Below are 22,242 nucleotides of genomic sequence, written 5' to 3' on the forward strand. Positions count from 1 at the left end.
TCTGTTTCGGGTACTTCTCGATGCAAGGATCCGCGGATCCGTTTGCAATTCCTGAAGTCTGTGTAGGGTTGGGCCTTCACTTATGGCTGATGCTCGGCAACTTCTAGTTCGGGGAGAGCAATACTACAGGACATCCATTCAGTATTAGCTATTGTCTAGAAGTCAGTGTTTGGAATATGCAAGAGCCGTCTTGGCCATATCTGTTGCTCGGGGATACAGAGACACCGGTCCGCAATATTAGATTACACTAATGACTGATCCTGGAAATGACTGCGTTCAAGGTACAAGACTCAGGCTCAGGCAGCACGGCTCCTGGCGTTTGTCCTCCAATGGAACCAAAGGAACTTAAGCCAACCGGTACGAGGCATTAAGTTTAGGGTTTGTGCCAAGTCGGCATCGAGTCCGGCCTAGTAATGGCAGGGCGATCAAGGGTCATAAGGGAGGCATGGATATAACCAGAGCAATGGCTTTCTACACGTAAGTCTACACGTAAGTGTTCGGTAACTCTCCATAAAAGCTAACCTTTTTAGTAAGAGCTCACCTAAAAGGATATATGATGCATAACAATGTCAGCACACGTGGTCAGCTTATGCTGCATAGACATCCTTCGCAATCAGTCTATGGACCATTCTGCCTTGCTTTTGTTTTCGGGGTCCAGTTACGATGGCGGCTCGGCAAGCGCACCGACTCCCCCAGTCAAGTGAAGTTATCTCCACTATGGGGTAACGAGGATGTCTAGACGCACCGTTGGCGCTGATATCGGCCGAGCGTCTACATACAAACTGTAGCGTTCGGAGGCGGACGTTGTTACACATGGCGCTGCAACGTGCCTGCGTTGATCTAAACTCAATTGGCCATCGATGCTGCGGGTACTCGGCTGGTTGGCCTAACGCGGCCTAGGTGATGCAAAAGCATTCCCACAGGCACTTGCCGCTGCTTCTTTGGTGAATGGCCAGAGCATCCTGGACGCTGCAACCGCGCATGCAGTCACAACCTTGATGTTAAAGACAACGAACCAAAAGGTTGTAGGAATGCGAGTCAGGATTGTTGCGAAATATGGCGAAATTATGAACCTCAGGACCAAAAAACGCATGTCTGATTGGCCTTCCGCTTTGGTGTGATTGATCTTTGACATGTGAAGCACACATTTCCAAATACTGGCTTGCCATCGCGGCTGTGGAAGTTGTTTGGTTGAGATCGATCGGCGAATGCCGTCAAACAAGGTTGCTTCAACCTCTTGGTAGGATGCTTCTGTGATCCACGGACGTAATGATACGTGGCACCCTTCTTATAGATTAGGAAAGTCGTATACCAGAAGCTGACCTTGGAGTTGATAAAGAGTGTCTGGTCTCAAACAAATTATTTGCAATATGACGCCTTTCCTTTCAATCGTCGATCAATTGCAACACAATAGCTCTTGCCACCAAAGATACCAGCAGACGAGTGAGAGACATGACAAATTCCAATGAACTTGTAACCTCCAGCACGCCTGTGGCGAGTGTGAGGGTCATTGCATTCGACCGGCCAAATAAGAGAAACGCTTTATCGCAAGCGCTCATCGATGACTTCTTAGGAAAGCTTGCCGCAGCAAGAGATGAAATTGACATCAAAGCGATTGTGATTACGGGAAACGCATCCTGCTTTTCAGGTCAGTGAGACGCCTTTGCGGCAAACGGCAACGAAAGGACTGAAACAAGACAGCCGGTGCCGACATCAAGGAAATTGCAGAGCTTAGCACAGAAGCCGCACAGAGAGGTCGTTACCTTGAAGACCTCTGTAGAGGTATGGATGCAACCCGTAAGCCATTGATCGCTGCGGTAGAAGGCATGGCTGTACGATAAACCAAAGAAAGCCCGATAAATGCATGGAATGATTGCTGACGTCGGACAGCTTGGCGGCGGATTCGAAGTGGCGCTCATGGTATGACGGCGCCCAACCCCTATCAAGTTTTGTCTTTCAGCTTGTACTATAGTATACTAATCTGTTACGAAGTGCGACCTCATCTTAGCATCAGAAAAGGCATACTTTGGTTTGCCAGAAGTGAAGATTGGACTAATTCCCGGCGCTGGAGGAACTCAGCGACTGACGAATGCGTTGGGCAAGTATAAGGCTATGCAGATGATCCTCTTTGGATCAACTATAAATGCGAAGGAGGCAGAAGCTTATGGGCTAGTCTCCCATGTATATGAGCCCGGGTCGGTGTTGGAGAATGCTTTGCAAGTCGCAACCCAACTGGCGCAGCTCAGTCCTGGAGCGCTGTCGCTAGCCAAGGAAGCTATTTGCCGTTGTACGTTCCAACCTCTCTTCTTCGACTATTTGACACAGTATACTGATCGAGGACTTTTCCATTTCAGGCGACAAGAAAGGTCGCGACGACGAGTTCGAGCGCAGCTTGTATTATTCGGCGTTCAGTTCTTCGCACAAGACGGAAGGAATAAGCGCTTTTTTGGAAAAGCGGCCGCCAAAGTGGTGATGATGCCCGTTGTGTACTCAAAAGACTAGCTGCCATATCGGCTTGTCTCGATTGATGATGGCTTCGTATCTGTGCAAATTGAACGAGCTCATTGGCAGATTGGCATCTCGGCAGACAGATTTGGCGACAGATCCTTGAAGTTCTGCGTACCTGCATATGTCACACGCACCTTGTGAGCTACGTCTTCTTTGCAAGACAACTGGGCATTTTAGCCTTCTGAGGTTGTGCCAACAAAGGAAGCTCAGATGCTCATACCGAACTGATCTTAGCGTACATTTGGAAAGAATTAATCATCGTCGCAAATAAACAGGTGGGTATATGTGCACTGGACGTGAATATGAGTCACTGGAGGTACTCTCTGGTTGCCTTTAGACTAGAGCAGAGCGTCCTGAGCCTGCGGTGACACTGAGACTGGATATAGACCTCCACCAACGCGACCTCTTTCAGCGGAACTCGCCCGAAACCGCTCCATTGGCCCTAGGTTGCTGAAAGATGAAAGATGCAAGATGAAAGTGATGAGCAGTGGTGATACGCCGCGCAGGTTGGAAAAGACTGCAAGCCTCGGCTGCTAGTCAGGTTTTCGTGCCAATTATCAGTTAGGAACAGCCTTGCACATTCTCCAGGTTATCACAGTAGCAAAGTAGGTCGTTGCATGAGATGCACCAAAAGTCACTGCCAGCCTCCTGCATGCCAACTTCTGGTGGAATGATGGGAAATTGGGTGGTGGGTGACATCATTCTGATCCTATTGAGGGGAAGTTCAGGGAGCAGCGACAGGGGTCAAGGGCACCGTAACCACACCCGGCTTCACACTAAACTGCTACTGTAAGGTTAGAAATTTGCCGGACTTCGGATCTCGACAATCTTTGGTGATATTTTGTCGGTAGATATTCCCCAGCCTCGTAGGCCCTTTGTGTGTTCGGCATGCAGCTAATACTTTAGTCAATATGTCGTCATGGAGATACGAGTATATATATTTATATATATATATTGTATGAAAACTCAAATGTACCCGGTTATGGAAGGTGATTGAGATTCCTATCCAACCTGTGGTTCTTGTCTCCATTGTATCGTGTGTTCGGCGTGGTTCATTGCTCGACACTGATCAATTGATTGCCATCGATAATAGACAGTCCATTTTCGCCACAAGCTCGCGACCATCGTAGCAATGGCGCCCGTTCGAGACCTGAGCGCATTTCTCCCCACGCGGTCTGTCCCGCAGTTCGCCACAAAAGTCTTCGCCCGTCAAGCTGCCACAACCACCGTTGTCACAACGGGCTCCGACAGCGCCAACAGCAACAACTTATCCGGTGGCGCCATCGCCGGTATCGTCATCGGCTCCATCGTGGGTCTTCTGTTGCTGATATGGATCATCCGGTCGTGCTTGAACCTAGGAAAGACCAATCAATGGGGACAGAGCTTCGGCGAGCAGGAGAAGCCTCCTAGATCCGGCCCGCCCCCAACATACTATCGCCAGGAAGCCAGCCGTACTCGTCATCACAGCAGGGGTAGGCGCTCAAGATCCAGGCGCTCAAGGTCCAGGCACTCGCACTACGATCGCAGCCCAAGACGCAGTGTAGAGGTGCGCCCTGTCTACGTCCAAGAACCTGTCGCACCTCAACAGGCCTATTATCCAAGAGATACAAGACGTTCATCGAGGAGGAGTAGTAGGAACTACTATGTCTAAGACACCACTTTGGGGAATGGAAATAATGGGGGTGCGAGGTTTTTTTTTTTTTCTTTTTATCTTTTTACGAATCGTGGATGGTTTTTTCCACTAGTCACAACGTTGTATGCGAAATCTACCATACATCATCCGATCTAACGAACATTTGGAACTAGAATTTCGACGCAAGGGAGATTAACCATGGGAATGACATGGGCCTTGCGTTGAGTACTTAGACATTCTGATTTATGATATGATTATAAATTCGTTAGACGATACAGTCAATTTATCATTTTACATTTATACAATTTCTTCATGCTTCTTAGTGACACTTGTGACCACTCTATGTATGTGATAATCTTACATCGGCTTAACTTTTGAGTCTTTCCGTTGTATACGTTGTGACGAACAAAAGGGACCCATGCTGCCGTAGGCGTCACTCTCGACATCCTATTCCCGCTTCAGTGGGTTCCCACGATAGGCCCTCTAACAAGGAATTCCGATGGAAAAAATTGAAACATGGACACCATGAAAGTTAGTATTCCGGCTATAACGAGGTCCAAATTACTCAGTCCCAACCGATCCAGATTTCGCTGAAGGCTTGATGGATAATGGGACTCCCATTAGTAGCAGTTGCGGATTCTCCAGCGTTTTTTGTATACCTTCAAAGATAAAGCCCTCCGCTGACATCTCAACCTCGTCCGTAGCACTACTGTTATGTCAATCTTTCGAGACGGTGCAAGTGGAGTTGGGGTATTGAAATGTAGAGACTAAGGGTAAACCGGAGGTAACATGTTCAGTGCTGGACGAAAGCGTCAGAGAAGTAAGCTCGTAAATCATATACCATAGCATCAGTCGGTCCGTGGGGAGTAGGAGCCAGTGGTCTGGCGGGTTCAATATGTGCAATCCAAATATGCTCTCAATCAATTCTGATCCTTGTACCGTACTTCTGACAGCGAAATTCTTGATCTCTTGCAGGTGACAGCCAAACTTGAGAAGATCCGAAGTGTGAACGCCGGGCATCTTGCATCGAGTGTGAACACTGAGCACTGATCCAGCGACGTAGCTTGATGTCTGGCATTCTGGTTACCATCAGCTCAGTCACACCGTTGCTGTTATAGATGAGCCATTCCAGCGCCGCCATCTGTTGCATGACTGCTAGACACATTCTTATCCAACTCAAAGACTGACAATTTCATTACTCGTAGAGCGGTCCAGTCATGCTCACGTCCAAAAACTACAGCGAATGAAGCGCCATCTAGTCTCTTGTTCACAAAGGCCACCTTTGCGCCGTGTAGATTACCCCTCAGCTGCGGTGACAAGTCCTTACGTCAAAAGTTGTAGGTGACACTGCCATGGCAGTTGCAATTGACTGGGAGGATATTGAAACGTTAGAATGTTGCCATCAAAAACCAGGCCGCCTTCTGACGGCCTGTATTCTAGACCATCTCAAGATATCACCTATCCTGTTTGTGGTCAGAGTCGGCTCATCTTTTACCGTGCTCAAGTTAGCTTGTCTGTTCGTCTCATCGCCTGTGTCTCCCTAATCATTGCTATCTACCAATCTCTTGGTCTTCCGGGTTCTAAAACATGAGACTCGACAAGGCAGTGGGCGCCTAAACCTTCACAATGCATGCAAATATCAAAATCACCACCAAGGCAGACCCTAAAACTAAAGTAGATTTTTCTCTCACGATCGTCCAACATATGTCGCACAAACGACGGTCCAACGAAAATTGTGCAGGACCCGCTGCAGCCTGGAGTTGTTCGAGGATAGGTAAACCTGTCTTATCTGCAAATTCGATTATTTGCTCCACAATATGTATATGGTTCTGTCTTTGCGCCCACCAGAACGGGGTACGACCGAAATCGTCTGCCAATGTCAAATCAGTGTTCGATAAAGGCAGAAGCACCCTGACCATATCCTTATGCCCATATCTTGAAGCTATGGAAAGGGCCGTGGATCCAAAATGATCTTTAGAGGTAACGAGTGAAGGGGTACAATCCAAAAACATGGTGAAAAGTTCGAAATTTCCAGAACTAATTGCGTGGAGGAAAGCCGATCGACCAGTGGAATTAAGTGCCATAACGTCGGAACCTTTCGCGAGAAGTAGCTTAACCACTTCGATGTGTCCATTGTATGAAGCATTATTTAGCGGCGTCCATCCATCATTATTCGCCATATCCAGGTTGGCTCCCTGCTCGAGAAGCAGCTTAACCACTTTAATGTTCCCTTTAGATAAAGTAACCTGTAGCGCGATGCCATAGTAGCCGCCTTGAGCATTGATATTAGCCTCGGCGTTTATTAATAATTGTATAACTTTTTATGTCCTGTACACGAAGCAGCCTGTACCGCCATGCTATAATCACCGTTATGAGGATTGGCATTAGCCTCTCTATCTATCATTGCTTTAATATAACATGAAAGCCTACTAAGTGATGCGCAGTATAGGCTAGACGGTATATTGCTGCTTTGTTGGAAGTTTTCTGGTTCATCTTGCCATGGTCGGTCTAGGTCATATAGTCGGCGCTAGCTCTTAATTTTATTAGTACTCGACAATAAATGTATTGCTGGCGCAAACACTTGCTAGTGGTTATAATACCCGATAACAGCATGACCTATCTAATACCGTGCCGAATAGCGAGAGAATGGGAAAAGCTTGCTCGTGTCTTTTTCTGGTTTGGGCTTAAGAATATACGATAAGCAGACTTTTGTTATAGAAGCTCGAGCTAGTTCCTGCTCCAAATAATGGTCATCATCTTTCTTTAAACGGTTAGAAGTGGGGTAGTCCTTTACTAAAAAGTGCGCTATTAAATCTCTTTAATCGTTTTATCTTCGTTATATTTGCCATTTTTCTAGACGAGAAAAACTAAACTTGAATAGTATCGAGTGACTTCTTACGGAACTAGTAATTTGCCTTATATGTTAAATTAAGACCTAATTATTACGTCTTCTCTAACATTGATAACAATTACATTAATTACCTTATCTAACCGTAAGGGCCGATCTAAATATATTAAGAACTATAAGATTTGTTTTGTATAATATATGGAAGTCGTGAGTGTTGGCTGTACTATCATAGCGGAAAGGCTAAGTGGATTATATCGACCCTTGTCGGAGTTATATTTGGCTTGATAAATATAAGGCCTGAGAGATAGGCCTTTCAGATAGTTTTCTTTCCCATACTTTTACACTTTTAGTATAGTTAGCCGTTAGTTTTGCAGCGATGTATTTAGCGATAACGAGCCAAGCTCGTTATCGCTAATTAATAATATTTTGGTTGTCGAACTCATCCTTTTCACTCTTTATCTATTGATTAGTCCACGAAAGAGCCTGCGAGCTCATCGTAAGGCCCATAGCCAAGGGACAAGACAGTATCCCTAGTTTAATATCCTTGCCACTTTACGTTCTTATATATGTCCGAGTAGTCGCAAATGCTGCGAATCACAGGACAAGGGAAGTAGTTCATTAGTCTGGCAGCCTCCATTTCGAAACCTAGTACATCCTTTTCTGCCGAGAGCCTATCTCGTATAGTTACATCCTTTATTAGTTGATTAGCGGACGCTATAAGGCCGAAATGAATTATCGGATCATCTTGTTCTTCGGTTCGCTTAGCTCGGCTAGTCAACTTCGAATCGGTAACGTGTAGTCGTATAATCAGCATCATCGTTCCTAGTATGTTAGAAGGAGGGTATATATAGGCGGTCCGAGCTAGAGTCTGGCCTCCGGTATTTGACTCGTAACCGCGACTTCTTTTCGAGAACGCGGTTAATCTTTGTGTTCATATCATAGCCTTCACTCTCATATTGAGCCTTTAGCACAGACATCGCTGCCAGCATAAACTGCGGCGGCTGATTCAAGTGTCCAGTCATGACGAACTTCGCGTCTTGTACCGTTTAGCCATAGTCGTATTGTAGTACACCTCCAGTGCCATAGCCTGGAGAGCTGACAACGATGTCACCTAACCGAATATCGTGTTTCAGACTTGGTGCACCACCGCCGATACCGACCATAAGCCCGATCCTCACGTTGGGAGCCCTTAGCTTGCCCTCAGCCTCAAACCTGAGCCTGCGCCTTTGTGTTGACCTCCAAGTCGGCTGCATGCTGAAAGATGAATGACCAGAAGTCTATGGCGCAATTACGAGGAACTACCCACTTGTAGTGCAAGGCATACTCATCGGGGGCGGGGGCCTTTAAGCCTCACAGATTCGGTGAAGACTTGCATATCTGTGATTGACGACGAAATCATAAGGTCATCAGTCTGTGTTGTTTGGCAAGAAGTGGCGTCTAGACTAGACTAATAAGAGCAGAAACCATCACAATTCAAACGGTGTTTATAAATCCTTCCGAGGATTCTTCTAAGGTTAGGTTACTATACTTTCCGTATTTGTGTCTAACAGCCCAAGATCATAGATCAGGGTTAGCGTTCCACGGGCCCCGTGATTAATTTCAGTCTAGACTAACCTCCGCTTTCACACATGTACAGTAGTTGACCTCAGACTACAGTATAAGTTACTGTAACTAACCTAGACTAGCCAGATAACAATACATAACACTTCCCTGGCATGGGCTGTCGCGTTTGCTTTCAGCTCACGTGAAGTGGTGTTTTAGCGCATTGCAAGTTGGCGTTTTAGCGCGCTGCTACCTAAATTTCCCCAGATGAGCGACACGTCTCCCTCCCCTCCCACTAACTGTCAATTGACGTCGGACCTGTCGCTGCAACTCTATGTGTGGGAACCTCATCAGTCTGACCTTGAGTCGAGCTCTAATTACTCCCTGCTTCTTATTGAACCAGCGTCACAATTACAATCCAGGTTGCAGCTACACTTGCGGCCCCAGTCGTGTGTAGGTAGGATGACCGTGCGTCGCTCGAGACACGCCCAAACCTGCCGACATGTGGGTGCTGGAACATGAAAGCGACGCCTTCGAGGGTACAGAGCTCAGGAGTCCCACGTGTCGCTTCTTGTCTGACTGACACTGCTTTGTTACAGGAAAGCGACTCTGGCTTCGACCCGGAAAGCGCTACCTCTTTGGCCGTACTGTCGCTGAACGTGGGTTCTGCTTCCGGTCCACCACTACCCACACGTGCTGACCAAATCGCAGCTGGAATGCTGGCAATCCACGGCGAGAAGTCCAACTCGGTATCTCGCAAACACATCACGATTGAGGTAGATCCGGTCCGTCGTGGCGACTCGGTACGCTGCTCTGTGCAACTACGCCCACAAAAGTCGCCTGCTGACTAGCTTACACAGCAAAACCTCTCGAGTCGTTCCAAGGTCACGGTCGAGGATCTCAAGTCGAAGCTCGGCACAGCAATCAACGGACACAAGATCAAAGGCGAGAGACATGTTGTCACCCAGGAGACTAACGAGCTCAGGCTGGGAAGTATGGGTGGCTTCAGGATAATCTGGGTTCCCGTTGTCCTGAGCTTTTCCTTTACAAGGAGAGAGTTGGAAGCTGGCGCCCAGGCGACACTGCAGGAAAATCTCGAGCAGCTCGATATCAAGTTCCTCGCCGATTACGACTCCCACGCCACCACGCATGTCGTCAACAAGAAACGCAACACGTCCAAAGGCCTCCAGGCCCTTGTCAACGGTGTCTACATAGTCGATGATGGCTTCATAAACACGATAGTTGCTGCCGCGAGGGGAGAAGACCTTGGCGGAGGCGTTTCAAGGAGCACCCTCGAAGGTGATTTTGATGCCCACTGGCCTGATGCCATCAAGTTCTTGCCGCCGCCTGGCAATGAGCCCGTACCAAGACCAGCCGAGGCTTTTGCACCCAACCCGACAAGACGCCATATGTTTGAGGGATACACGTTCATCTTTTACGATCCAAAGCAGCACGAAAGCCTGATTGGCCCAATCACGGACGGCAAAGGCAAGGCGCTGTACAAACAAGTGACTGCGCACGAAACCCAGATCGACGATTTCATCCGTCACGTCAAATCTATCGCGGGGGAGAAAGGTCTGGGCGAGTTTGAGGATGGCAGTGAAGGCAAAGGTGTTGTAGTGGTGAGATACGTACCACCAAACGACAAGTGGTGGGAAGACTTCTTCATGGCCGTTTCGCTTCGTCTGGATCATCGCATGATTGATCAAAAAGATTTTCTTGATGCCATTCTCAGCTGTGATGCGAGCGGACTAAGGAGAAATTTGGAAGTCGAGACGCCACATCATAGCCAAAATCCGTCTGTTGCTTCTGGGCAGCGGATGGAGGTGGACCACAGGCAAGCACCGACGACCCGTTCGCAAGCAAGCGCTCCTCGACGTCCTGCTCGAACAACAAAAAGGAGATTCAGAGGTTTCGTTGCCGATAGCGACTCAGATGGCGATGGCGATGGAGATGCTGCCATTCAGGATAGTACTTCGGAAGTCCCAGCTCAACCAGCTAGCGCCGGCGAATCCCCGCAAGAGGGTCTCTTCGTCTCTCAGGATGCGATCTACCAGGAGCCCGACACATCAATACAAGAGGCTCAGCGGTCACAACGAAAGAGGCGAGCAGCACAGAGCTTTGAAGATGACTTTGCTCCGACTGCAGCGCAACTAAAACGCAGACGTATAGCAGCTGGACAAGATCCCATTCCCCGACAATCTACACCGGAACCAGAGTCGCAAACGAACGTAGATGCAGAGAAAGGAAAGAAGGCTGCGAAAAAGAGCTCCACAATCAAGAAAGAAGTTGATGTCATTGAAGTCGCACGTCAAAAGCGCGAGGAAGCAGATGCTCTGGCCAAAGCAGAGCGGGAGCAGCTCGAGGCGGACGCTGAAGGACTCGATCTGGCTGAGATCCGTCGACTACAAATCGAAGAGCCGATGCAGCTTCGTACGGATCTCTCCGCGACACGAACACGAGAGCAAGATATATCAGATGGTCGATGGGATCCGGCGTGGAACGGACGCAAAAACTTCAAAAAGTTCCGCCAACGCGGCGCAGTTGAACCTGCCAGGGCGCCACAAAGGATCATCGTTGCTCTGGAGGAGGTCAAAATCGCCACGCAAGGCCTTGGCGATGACTATTGGCTCGAAGACGAGTCTGCGCAGAGACGAAAGAAGAAGAGCCAGCACGAGCCTCAAAGCCAGGCTACTGCAAACAGAGCCAGCCAAAGATCGAGGCAAAACACCGCTGCTGCGTCAAGTAGGCAAGCGAGAAATAATGCTGATCATGACGGTGAGGAGGACACGACTATGGGCGACGTCATTGATGACCATGCCACAGGCGGAGACGGGGACGACGACGAGGGTAAGGACTTGAGATTCTCTGCCACCGGGAGCCGCAACACCAGAGGAGCGCCTACATCGCAGGACTCGGCACAAACACAACGCACGACACAGAAGTCGCAGGCATCGAGGAATACGACAAAGAGACCAGCGGCTGCATCTCCTCCCAGAGAACAGCCAGCCAAGAGGTCGAGGAGACTGCATGTGCCCGCCAGCGACGATGACGATGACAGCGATGACGAGCTGAGGTTTAAGTTCAAGCGGCGTTGACAACGGACCGACGGTTGCCGTCACGGGTTTCAGTGGAATGACTAGCAGTATGATGGTCTTTAGAGCGACACTGCTAGGTATTTTGGGTCTGTGACATGGGCATCAGGTGAACATGTTTACAGGCGACGAATTCGTGTTCCAGACGATAGCCTCCATTCTTGACATTCGTATTGCTGATCGGGGTATCTCTCTATATAGCTAGTTTCTATATTGTCCTTGAAACGTCGACTGCGGTATTGTAGCTGTCGACTCGTGACACTTGATCGACCATATATCCGTCGCACGCAAAAAAGTATTTGTAAATAACCTGAAATCTAGACCCATGCTCTAGTTGAACCTGTGATTAAGAGTTGTTCAAACATGAGGCTAGGTAAGTGGTTGTTCAAAGGCTAGGAACCTCGAGATCTGGCCAAAATGGTCTGCCCAGAGCGTCTTACCAGTGACTGATTTGGCTGTACTGGTGTGAGCGAAATGCATTCCGCTGTCCGTCGTTTTGTCTCCAAAAAGATGTTCCTCTCACGTCAACCGTTGTTGAGCAACCCTTGGTTTCCGCGAAGCATACAACTAGCACCAGGGGTAACGAGTGTGCTGCTTCAGTAGGCAATCCCACATGGTATGGTGGAAGATGGGAAACAGTTGCCGAATCGGAGGTCGCAATCGCGGTTGACGACACCGAGATAGCAACGATTCGGCAAGGGGCTAGTCGAGCGGTACACATCTGCCTCTGGTTGCTTCGGGCTTCCATGGCCCAGCCCATGGTCCTCACGACCACGTTCGTCCCGTCGTCGATAAAGCCAGGCGGGATCAGAGCGTGGGGGTTCCGTCAGTCCATCTCGTCCATCTTTCCGTTCCCTGACTCTTCGCCCTCCTCCACGAGCATGCCGATCAAGCTGCTGGCCAGCATGCCCTCGTAGTTGACCCACGGGTGGATCTCGCCGAACAGCTTGGTGCCGTCCCGACCGGCGCACCTCATCAGCTCGGGCTCGCCGCCAGGGTGGAATGGCAGGTAGGCCGTCATGTTGTACACCCTCCCCCCCAAGGCCGTCCAGGCGTCCTTGCCCTTGCGACCGGTCATCTTCTTCAGCATGGAGGGCGTCACCTTGAGATACGGCGTGCCCGGCGGCAGGTTGCGCAGGTCCGAGGTGGGCGAGTTGGCTATCCGCGCCCAGTCGAGCGGCGAGTGGCCCGGCTCGAGGATGACCTTCCGCGACGGCTTTGAGGGCTTGCTGGAGTGCGTAGGCGGCGGCGCCAGGGTCGAGCTGCCGGGCTGTCGGGCGGCGGACGCCAGGCCGTTGGGATAGTTGTTGCGCGAGTTGTTGACGCTGTTCAGCGCCGGTGGGCGCGGCGGAGGGGGCATCAGGGCCGAGGGTGTCGCGACGGGGGGGCCGGAGAGCTTTGGTAGTGTGGGTGCGGGCGCGGTGCCACCTGCGCGCGCAACAGCGGCTGCGGAGGCTGGGGGAGACGAGGAGAGCGACAGTGAGGGCACCGCGGTAGAGGTTGGAGCAGCCCCGGCTTTGGGGGTAGTTTGTGGTGAGGGTGTCTCTTCTGGCTGGGTTACGGTTGGAGGCAGAGGAGGCGGCATGACGGCGCGGTCGACTGTCGGCTGCGAAGGCGCTCCATCGTGGTTACGTTGGTGCTCATGGGGTGTGGCGTTGGAAGGTTGCTCGATTTGAGGTTTGCCTCGCCATAATGCGAAGAGTGTCTGCATAAGGGGCGGTGGGCGGAATACTAGCCAGCAAATTATTGAGGCGATGACAAGCGACAGGGCCAATAATGCCATTCCCAGTTGATGGCCCAAGGTTGGTTGAGGTGAACGAGGGGCGGTAGCTGCTCGTGCTCGTGTGCATATACAGAGTACTCGTTGATACAGATGAAGGGGGATGGTGGAGTTTGTCCTGCGAATGATATGCTAATTTTGGTGTGATATGCAGCGATATGCAAACCCCCCACCGCCTTAAAGTGCTCCATAACGGGCTGGTGGCCAATACTAACATTAGTATTGGATAGCGGCTCACCTAAAGATTGTAGAGCCGGAGTTCAGCTGGAATTGCAGCGAAACTGCCTCGAGTGCCAGCCAATCCATGAAGCTTCGCATTCTGGCTCTTCCAGGGAGGATCGGGAGGATCGACGTCAGTTGTTTTCCATGGGCACACCGGGACGAACATGGTTCGCTGTCAGTGACCCTATATTGCAGGTAACTAAGGTTAGAGCATCAAGGTTAAGAGCCGGTCGATTATGACGCGCTATCAGGATCGCAGCTGGGATGCAGGGCAAGCCACCGTTGTTATTATGATGGCGCTTGTTATGTAAGTTACGTACTGTACTGCGGGGAAATTTGTGCTTAGGTCCCGAGCTGACACGAGTTAAGCAAAAGCGCTGAGCGCATGAATAAACAATCTCATGTCGGAACAAACGAAACATAATAAAACAGAGAGGAGGACGAATTGGGATTTTGTTTACTCCCCTTGAGAGACATTGTCTCCCGACGCGTGAATTGAGCCATGCCCGTGACTAATTGGATGGGATCCTTCACCACAGAATTGGGCCTTTTTTACATCATATTCCGAATTTCAAGGCGAATCCTTCAATCTGTGATCGGGCCATGTCAACCCACTGGGCAGTCTAAGGTTAGGAAGTAGCCGTCATTTCCATTAACGAGGGACTATCCGGCTAGGGAGAAAAGAAAACGGGGGTCCATGTCTCCTGTGCAAGCTGTGATCCGTACTCCCGCCCGGAAACGACATTGCGGTAGGTTAGATTAGAGCATTGCAGGGCCAGTACATCCATACCTACGCCTATATCTACGCCTGTGCTTATTTATACCTGTACCTACGTGAAACATTCTAACCTTACATACTTTCAGTCGGTTCTGCAGCACATGCACCTCCCCGAGCTCACCATAGTGACCATCCAGCCAGTCACAGTTGGAGAGGCGCGACTTTTTGCTTGGGTACTGGTGCTGGGACTGGCAACGGCAAGGGTACAGGTACAGGTATTGGCGCAAGTATATTTTATGTATCGGTGTATACATTGTACACAGGCACACTACACCACACCACACCACACTACACTACACTACCTTGACCTCGGACGGGAGGTGCCCCCCAGTCCAAACTCCAATCGAAAAAAAGAAAGAAAACAACAACAAAACAATGCGGGCACTTAACCCAACAACCATCGGAAAACTCAATACCAGCAAACCTTCCAGTTCGCAGCGAAAACAGAGAACAGGAGACACCACCGCATCCGAGGTCTCCAGCAGTCCTTACCCACCGAAATTGAACGCGAACCCGAACCTGAACGCAGCGACCACCTCAGGACCCCGCCCATCATCTCGCCAGTCCACCGCATCGAGCTCCTTTTCAGCAGGGTCCGGGACGGCTGGACGCAGCAGCAATACCAATACCAATACCAGTACCAATACCAACAGCAGCATCAATATCAATATCAATACCAGGACGGGCTTCAGGCGGTTCGCTTCGTTCGAGTCGCTCACCACCAAGCCGCCAAATTCGAGACCGACCATCATCACCAAGACTGGGGCGACCAAGACCTCGAGAGTTGTCTCGGATTCGGCAGCAACCGTCAGAAATAATACCAACAATACCCATAACAACCATCCCAGACCCGCCTCGATTCAACCAAAGCCGAGTCCGACATTATCACCCTCGCTATCCACCTCGGGGCGACCACTCAACCCTCCAAACGAAAATGCAGCAAAGGTAACAGGCACAGTGCCGCCGTCGTCAACAACAACTACATCAATGTCGAGAAACGTCAGGGTCACAATGCCCTACGATCGGTCGCCCAATCCCACTGCCGGGAGACCTCAGGTGCCCATGCTCAGCGCTGGTGCAGCCAGGGCTGTGAACAAACCTACCCTTGCTCCTAAAATCGCCATCAAGCCCTCTCAAGGTCCGACATTGGCAGCAAATGCACACACCCCCTTGCCGAAGCGAACACTGCGCCCGGGAACTGGAAACGTTGCCACCCCTGCCCCGTCGAGGAGTACGCCCCAGCCGGAGGAGGACCCTCTGGCCTTCTTGAGCAACAACATCACCCCACGCTCCGGCAAGAGGCAGGGTCGGGTCGAAAGCGCGAACAGCACTCCGAGCGGCACACCGACACAGGATGCGTGGGAGAGGGATGCTAGGGGGGGCATCTCGCCCGCACCACATAACCCTGATGCCACGAGGAGGCCCGTTGCATCATTCACCTCGAACCCCTCAATGCCTGGAAAGCATGAGGTGAGGGCTGACCTGGATTCCAAATTCTTCCATGCCAGCGAGGTCAAGAGCACCCAGCCGCCCCCTCAAAAGCATACTCTAGCCAAGGCCCCCTCATTCTTCTATGCCAACGGGAACAAGCCAGAGAAGAAACCGAATACGCCATCCATCACCTCGGCGCCGTCACACGACAACCTGTCGAGCAAGTTTGTCTACGCAAATGGCACCCCGGACCTCAAGCCGAGCCCTCCATTAGGCACCTCTCGGCCGAGCTCGGTCGTTTCCATGGCTTCGAGAGCTCCCTCTAGTCGACCTACCAGTACTCACAATGGGCTTGGTTCAGCTCAGAGACCAGCATCCCCTGCAAGAATCGCCCAGCCTCCTCATGTTGCGCAGTCCAAGCATGCCAGTCGGCCGCAGCTCACCTCGACCCCTTCACTTGGTCCGCCATTAGGGCTACGGCGCACTAGCACGGGAACATCCATATCGAGAGGAGCTCATTCTAGGAATAGTAGTGGCTCAAGACTAAGTATGGGAGAGGCGGAGATGAAGCATGCTTTGGTCCCCCCTGGCCCTACGTCGCCGCTGGCGTCGCCCTCGCTGGCCTCCCCTATGCATGCCCCCTTATCGTTGGCTTCGATTATACAAGCCGCAGAAGAGTTTGGCGACGATGAAAGTATCCCTTCACCCGATGGCTCTCGCTCTGACGCGCGTTCCTTACACGAAGTGCAGAGCCCAGCCAGATCTACGCATTCTGGAGATCCACTCGGCGATCTTGTTGCGAACGCTCGGAGAGAGAGAAAGGTCCAGGACCTGCAGATCACCAATGCGTCGCTCGAGGCCATCAATAGAACTTTGGAGCGTCAACTTCGGAAGCAAACGGCAGAGCTTAGACGCTTTCGACGAATGTCGCGTGCCGGCGGTTTGCCTGCAATTCCAAGCGTTGCGTCTAGTCGTGTGGTATCTGACGCTCATTCCGCTCATTCCGCTCAAACCGGCATCGAAGGGCTGTCGTTTTCTGATCTCGAGGAAGAGGATTCGGATGACGAACCACCCGACGAAGAGGACGAGTCGTTTTCCGATACGGACTCGGCTAATGAGTCACTAAGCCCGACTATAATTGCAGAGCGCGATGCTAGGCGTATGAAAAGGGACGAGAAGCGGCTGCAACTCGACCTCTCGAAACACCAGGAGCTACTGGTCGATTCACAAAAGATCAATCAGAGTATCAAGCGATGCATGGACTGGACCGAAGAGCTTATAAAAGAAGGCAAAAAGGCTCTCGAGTACAGTGTTCGTGTTAGCGATGTTGAGATACATAGACCAAGAGTCTTAAATCCAGTCGATGAGGATGATGAGCCAACACAGGCGAGCATCAACTTTGACGCAGATGCCACTCTGGACGACATTTCGGTGCTTATAGACGAGGGACACGGCAATTCGGAGAGAATAATGCCACTAGAGCCCAAGCTAGCCGGCTGGAAACCAGAATCGCAAACCTGCGAAACAGATGCGCAGCTCCCAGTCCAGGATGGATAAGGAGAGCAAGCATATATCGTGTGCCGTCACTACCGCCACGACAACAACCACACCCGAATTTCTTTCACAATCATTCAGCATTCAGCATAGCAACGGCGTTCCAATCACTGATTTTCCGGCCGGCGATTTGATTACCTAGCATTTTCCTTTGTCTTCGTCAGTGTACAACTACCTGAACCATATACCCCCTGAATAGTTTTGGGACGACAAGGATTGGATGAATCTATAGGTCGACGGACCATCTCCACACACTACCAGCAACTTTGGAACATATCATTTTCCTTAACTTATCGATACCCTTGTTGTTATAGAAACGACGCAGCGTCCAGGACAGGAAAGCCACAAGGAGGAAATCAGTGGTTTGGGTGTTGGCAGTGGGAAGATCTCAGCATCCACTAGGATTACGCTTCAGAAGCTCGAGTGTATGCATAGTGATAATCTAGACAAAGCTAGAGCCAACGACGAAGAAACAAGATACCGGTAATCACTTCATTACATGGTCATTTTCCGTGCACAATATCAAATGCTCGTGATAATGTAGATCATCAACAATGCAGCAAGGACGATTTAAGTTGTTGGCATATGGCACAGGCTCTTTCACCTTCCCCTCCATGTCTTCTTTCCTGAACCTTATAGCAGCTTATAGAGCCAACTAGACCCGGAAGGGCGCAGGCTCGCCCTCAATGAATACGTCCATAGCTGTATTTCAACATAAATAGTTGTATAACGATACAAAAGCTGGCGTAACCGTTCCTGGGTTACGGGGGAGACATCGGGTATGGCAATGGTTTGCAAATAACAGGTGTATATCTACATGTATGTGGGTATGTGTTTCAAATAGGAGGGGAACAAGGTAGAAATCGAAGAGCTTGAACGTTTCTTTGATGATATGTCACTTCGCTAATATATACAGTGCCAACTCTTTTTCTTCTTTCGCCGGAGATATGGCATCGTTTGCAATAGCTAATGCTAGCAAGCCATGCATGGAGTTTCAAGCGGTCCGCCCGATCGCAAACAGTTCTTCACAATAGCGCATGCATAGAAGGAGGTAAAAGCACCACCTAGTTGTGCAAGTAGTCATAATGGCTTTGTTATGCCAAACGGAAGGGATTTGTCAGAACGAAAAAGGGAAGAGACGAACTTATTATACCTCTCGGTAAAAGGCTTGAAAACGTGTAGCACCATGAAAGGAAACAGCATCCTACATGGGCCAGTATTATTGCAGCACATCCGGCCATGGACCCCCACCCCCCTCCGGAAACTTGCACGTACTGAAAAATAATGGCATGAAGTTTACTCTGAACTACTCGAAGCATCGGAGGTGCAGTTCGGCTGGCCGAGTGCGGTATCCGTTGATACTTGGACTCTACAAAGGCAAGAGAGGCGTGTTAGGTCAGGCCATTCGCACCACGCGACAGGTACTCTAGGGATACCTCTCGCCCGACAGTTCACCGCCTTTGCAGCCGAGAAATTTTTTTTTGCGCCGATGTACGCAGCAGGCGCCGGAAATCTGCATCGCGACAACCGCGAGTAATGATCCCGATGGCCGCTCTGCCTTGCAAAAGCATGTTCGCCGCTTAGAGGTGAAGGTGAGGGTTCAATAAATGCAAGATCACTGTTGTCTTCTGGTATCTCAACTACGCTGCTGTTCGGCAACATTTTCAGAGTGTGTCGATGTCGAAATGACCAACTTCCATTACAAGCAGTATGGGATATATTTTGTGGTGATCAGAGCTCAACTCACGGTCAACCTCAGACATAGCTGGCGGTACTTTTGCTCGAGTGGTCGTTTTCTCTGTAAGCCTGCGTCTTCTGTGCATGCCACTTTGAGAGGACGAGGACACTACTGACGGGTCAACGGTAAGTTAGACCTCAGGCGCCGCAGTAGAGGAATCGTTTGTTCCTCTAGAACGGTTGTCAGATGCTGCAGCGACTCGGCTTTCTCTCGTAGCCCTGAATCGAGACCTGGCACCTTCCCTTTCAACTGAAGCACATTGGAGGCAGACTGACATGTGCATTCTACTCCGTTCTTGGCACATCGCCCACGAACTGACCGTTGATCATCACCCTGCATTGATCAATCAGAAAATTTCATGCTGGAAATGCAACAGTGCTCGTGGAAACCCCACTAGTAAAATGCAGGTATCCTCGCGGCAACTTTCTGGGGTGCGACATTGAACGCAAGCAACCGACACATGCGCTCGTTTCTTCTGCTTAGTTCGACCGGGGTCTCAGGCTCATGTTCATCAAGAGGCGAAGGTAAAATGGACCGGTGGGTGTTGTCCGTAGCAAGACTGGCACAATAGTCTAGAGTTCTTGGCCATTGAAATTTGGCCGTATGATCAGGCCAGCTTTCTTACGGTCGAGGACTAGCATTGATTCGTTACGGTAGTTAGGGAGGGTCTAGGCCATGTCGATATACGCTAATGCGTGTGCCTAGCTGTAGAGGGTTACGTGTGTAAATATAATCGGACTTTCACGATACTAGGCTGTTTAACATGAGAACAACGTCAAATGAAATTACTGAGAAGACGAGGTCGTTGAGTTTCTCACTGGCCATCTCACAGAGAAGGTCTCAGATGATCTCCGTCGACTGTTGCGTCATCCCAACAAAGTACAACTGTACAGATATTGAAGCACAGTAAATATAAAACCGATTGCCACTTATAGTCTCTGTGTAAGCGTGAAGCTCTCGTGGAACCATGTTTATGCTTGGCGGTGATGACTCGTAACGGCGGTTGACTTTTACTCTGACTAGTGTCAAAACCGCCCTTAGTAGAGAATGAGCAATATCTTACAAGCGCAGCGTGAATCAATGCGAATACTCCAAGTGGTGAGACACGCGCCGTAGAAAAGCATTCAAACCTCCATGATACAGAGCAGTGTAGGCGGCTGACGGAACAGGTCCAGGTCACATAATCTATAACTGCAGTCGCTCGAATCGCATAACAGAGAACAATATAGGATTGTCTCTGTGAAACGATGGTGAAGATCTCGGTGAAGTTTGGCCTTGCCCCTTTTGTAGAGGTCATCTAGATTCTATAGACGACTTCCCAACTTTACGTACTTGAAACTATCTCTGACTATGGTTAAGTGGAGCGGGTGCTAAGTGCCCACTAATCTGACCAAACAAAGCTCTGCATTGCCCTGGCAGTCTTCCTAAAATGGATGTCGCTTCAGTCTTAGGTCCGGACGGCCCAGAGCGGCTCAATTGCGTGATTGCGTCTGTGAAAAACTTTTGGTGTCGAGTTGACGCCATAAATCATCGCAATGGCTTTATTTAAATACAGTTGAGCGCCTTCTCTAGACAGGTACTTGAACTTATGCAACTCACCGACGATCTTCTCTCGCCTTGGGCCTAGTTTGTAGAACAGTTCAATATATCGTCAAGATGTCAGCCGACTCGGTTACTCAGGTCAATGGCGGCCCGAAGAAGCACTCCATCTACCGATCCGTCGCCTTCCAGATCTTTGTCGCCAGCGGGGTCTCCTTCACTGCGCCGGGCATGTGGGACGCACTGGGCGGTTTAGGCGCCGGTGGTGCTGCTGAGCCTTACGCTGTCTCGGCCGCTAACGCATTGGTCTATGGTCTCTTCTCCATCGTCTGTGTTGCAGCTGGTGCGATCAACAACCGTATCGGCTTGCGGTACGGCCTCGCTCTCGGTGCCATCGGTTATCCGCTGTACGGTGCTGGCCTGTACACCAACAATATCAACGCGACAACATGGTTCATGCTTTTCGGCAGTGCAATCTGCGGTATCTCGGCCGGTTTCTTCTGGGCTGCGGAGGCGGCCATCATCATCGGCTACCCCAGCCCCAAGGATCGTGCTTTCTACCTCGCTGTATGGCAGACGGCCAAAGCTTTGGGACCGATCGTGGGTGGCGCTATAAATCTTGGGCTCAACGCGAACCGATCCACTGCCGGATCTGTGGGTTCGGCAACATACATCGTCTTCATCGTCATCATGTGCTTGGGCCTTCCTATCGCGCTGCTGCTCAGCCCTGCGGAAAAGGTTTGGCGCAAGGACGGCACCAAAGTTGTGGTACACAAGGAGCCAACATGGGCTCTGGAGTTCAAGGCTGTCTTCAGACTTCTTGTCTCCAGGAGGATCCTACTACTACTGCCAGCCTTCTTCATCAGCTACTTCTATAACGGCTTCCTGAGCACCTGGCTTACCACGTACTTTACCGTGCGATCGCGTGCTTTCTCGTCCTTCTTCACCAACTTCGCCGGTATCTTCAGCTCTTTCTTGATCGCAGGCTTGTTGGATCGTCAATCGATCCACATCAAGACCCGAGCCAAGATCGGCTTCTTATCCATCGTCACCGTCTTGATTGGCACCTGGATCTGGGCCATCATCCTCCAGAAGCAATTCTATGATGCCCCCGAGTCACCTGTATTTGATTGGTTCCAGGGTGGCTTCGGAAAGTCATACGCGCTTGTCTTCTTTTGGACTTTTGCCGGACAGGCATTCCAACAGTTTCTTTACTGGCTTGTTGGCCAGTATGCAGAGAGCTTGTCGTCCTTGTCCCATCACACTGGTATCCTACGTGGGTTTGAGGCTCTTGGTCAGACAGTTGCTTGGGCGTAAGTTTTGATAACAAGCCTTCCCAATATCATAGTGTTATGTCACTAACTCTTGGTTCACAGTATGCAATCCGAAGGTAATGCAAACCACTTCGCCAGCATCGGCGTCAACTTTGGCATTCTCCTAATCTGCATCGTTCCCACATGGATCGTGCTTTCCGAGCTGGACCACACCCACGAAATCCGAATCACCGAAGATGGCGCAACCTCGGCGGAAGAGGATGCGATTGGCATTGAGCACGAGACGGGCAAATAAATATT

General features: G+C 50.4%; 8 protein-coding genes across 8 annotated transcripts; 5 read left to right on the plus strand and 3 right to left on the minus strand.

Moving 5' to 3' along the window:
* Positions 1–1,452: 1,452 nt before the first annotated feature.
* On the plus strand, positions 1,453–2,473 carry BKA67DRAFT_532310 (enoyl-CoA hydratase/isomerase; the record flags this gene model as incomplete). The annotated part of the gene is made up of 5 exons (XM_046099509.1): positions 1,453–1,648; positions 1,702–1,832; positions 1,891–1,920; positions 1,993–2,287; positions 2,355–2,473. 5 exons carry the CDS (start codon positions 1,453–1,455, stop codon positions 2,471–2,473), a joined length of 771 nt encoding a protein of 256 aa, XP_045961313.1.
* An 829-nt stretch (positions 2,474–3,302) lies between these two features.
* On the plus strand, positions 3,303–4,440 carry BKA67DRAFT_643135 (uncharacterized protein). The gene is made up of 2 exons (XM_046105818.1): positions 3,303–3,497; positions 3,602–4,440. The coding sequence occupies exon 2, from the start codon at positions 3,641–3,643 to the stop codon at positions 4,157–4,159; it is 519 nt and encodes a 172-aa protein (XP_045961314.1). The 5' UTR covers positions 3,303–3,497; positions 3,602–3,640; the 3' UTR covers positions 4,160–4,440.
* A 1,314-nt stretch (positions 4,441–5,754) lies between these two features.
* Positions 5,755–6,456, minus strand: BKA67DRAFT_672894 (ankyrin repeat-containing domain protein; the record flags this gene model as incomplete). The annotated part of the gene is made up of 1 exon (XM_046108720.1): positions 5,755–6,456. A coding segment is annotated over one exon (702 nt), but the record flags the coding sequence as incomplete, so codon positions are not given.
* A 1,171-nt stretch (positions 6,457–7,627) lies between these two features.
* Positions 7,628–8,462, minus strand: BKA67DRAFT_554203 (uncharacterized protein). The gene has a single exon (XM_046101973.1). The coding sequence runs from the start codon at positions 8,240–8,242 to the stop codon at positions 8,036–8,038; it is 207 nt and encodes a 68-aa protein (XP_045961316.1). The 5' UTR covers positions 8,243–8,462; the 3' UTR covers positions 7,628–8,035.
* A 667-nt stretch (positions 8,463–9,129) lies between these two features.
* On the plus strand, positions 9,130–11,629 carry BKA67DRAFT_514317 (uncharacterized protein; the record flags this gene model as incomplete). The annotated part of the gene is made up of 5 exons (XM_046097638.1): positions 9,130–9,190; positions 9,243–9,334; positions 9,392–10,409; positions 10,521–11,276; positions 11,358–11,629. Coding segments are annotated over 5 exons (2,199 nt in total), but the record flags the coding sequence as incomplete, so codon positions are not given.
* Positions 11,630–12,500: 871 nt separating this feature from the next.
* Positions 12,501–12,890, minus strand: BKA67DRAFT_506209 (cytochrome b5-like heme/steroid binding domain-containing protein; the record flags this gene model as incomplete). Its single annotated transcript, XM_046097130.1, has 1 exon — positions 12,501–12,890. A coding segment is annotated over one exon (390 nt), but the record flags the coding sequence as incomplete, so codon positions are not given.
* A 2,527-nt stretch (positions 12,891–15,417) lies between these two features.
* Positions 15,418–17,394, plus strand: BKA67DRAFT_590788 (uncharacterized protein; the record flags this gene model as incomplete). The annotated part of the gene is made up of 1 exon (XM_046104624.1): positions 15,418–17,394. One exon carries the CDS (start codon positions 15,418–15,420, stop codon positions 17,392–17,394), a length of 1,977 nt encoding a protein of 658 aa, XP_045961319.1.
* Positions 17,395–20,785: 3,391 nt separating this feature from the next.
* On the plus strand, positions 20,786–22,237 carry BKA67DRAFT_512026 (major facilitator superfamily domain-containing protein; the record flags this gene model as incomplete). Its single annotated transcript, XM_046097441.1, has 2 exons — positions 20,786–21,981; positions 22,045–22,237. 2 exons carry the CDS (start codon positions 20,786–20,788, stop codon positions 22,235–22,237), a joined length of 1,389 nt encoding a protein of 462 aa, XP_045961320.1.
* Between the last annotated feature and the right edge of the window lie 5 nt (positions 22,238–22,242).

This window comes from Truncatella angustata (assembly GCF_020726525.1).
Source record: "Truncatella angustata strain MPI-SDFR-AT-0073 chromosome Unknown BKA67scaffold_2, whole genome shotgun sequence".
Lineage (NCBI taxonomy): Eukaryota > Fungi > Ascomycota > Sordariomycetes > Amphisphaeriales > Sporocadaceae > Truncatella > Truncatella angustata.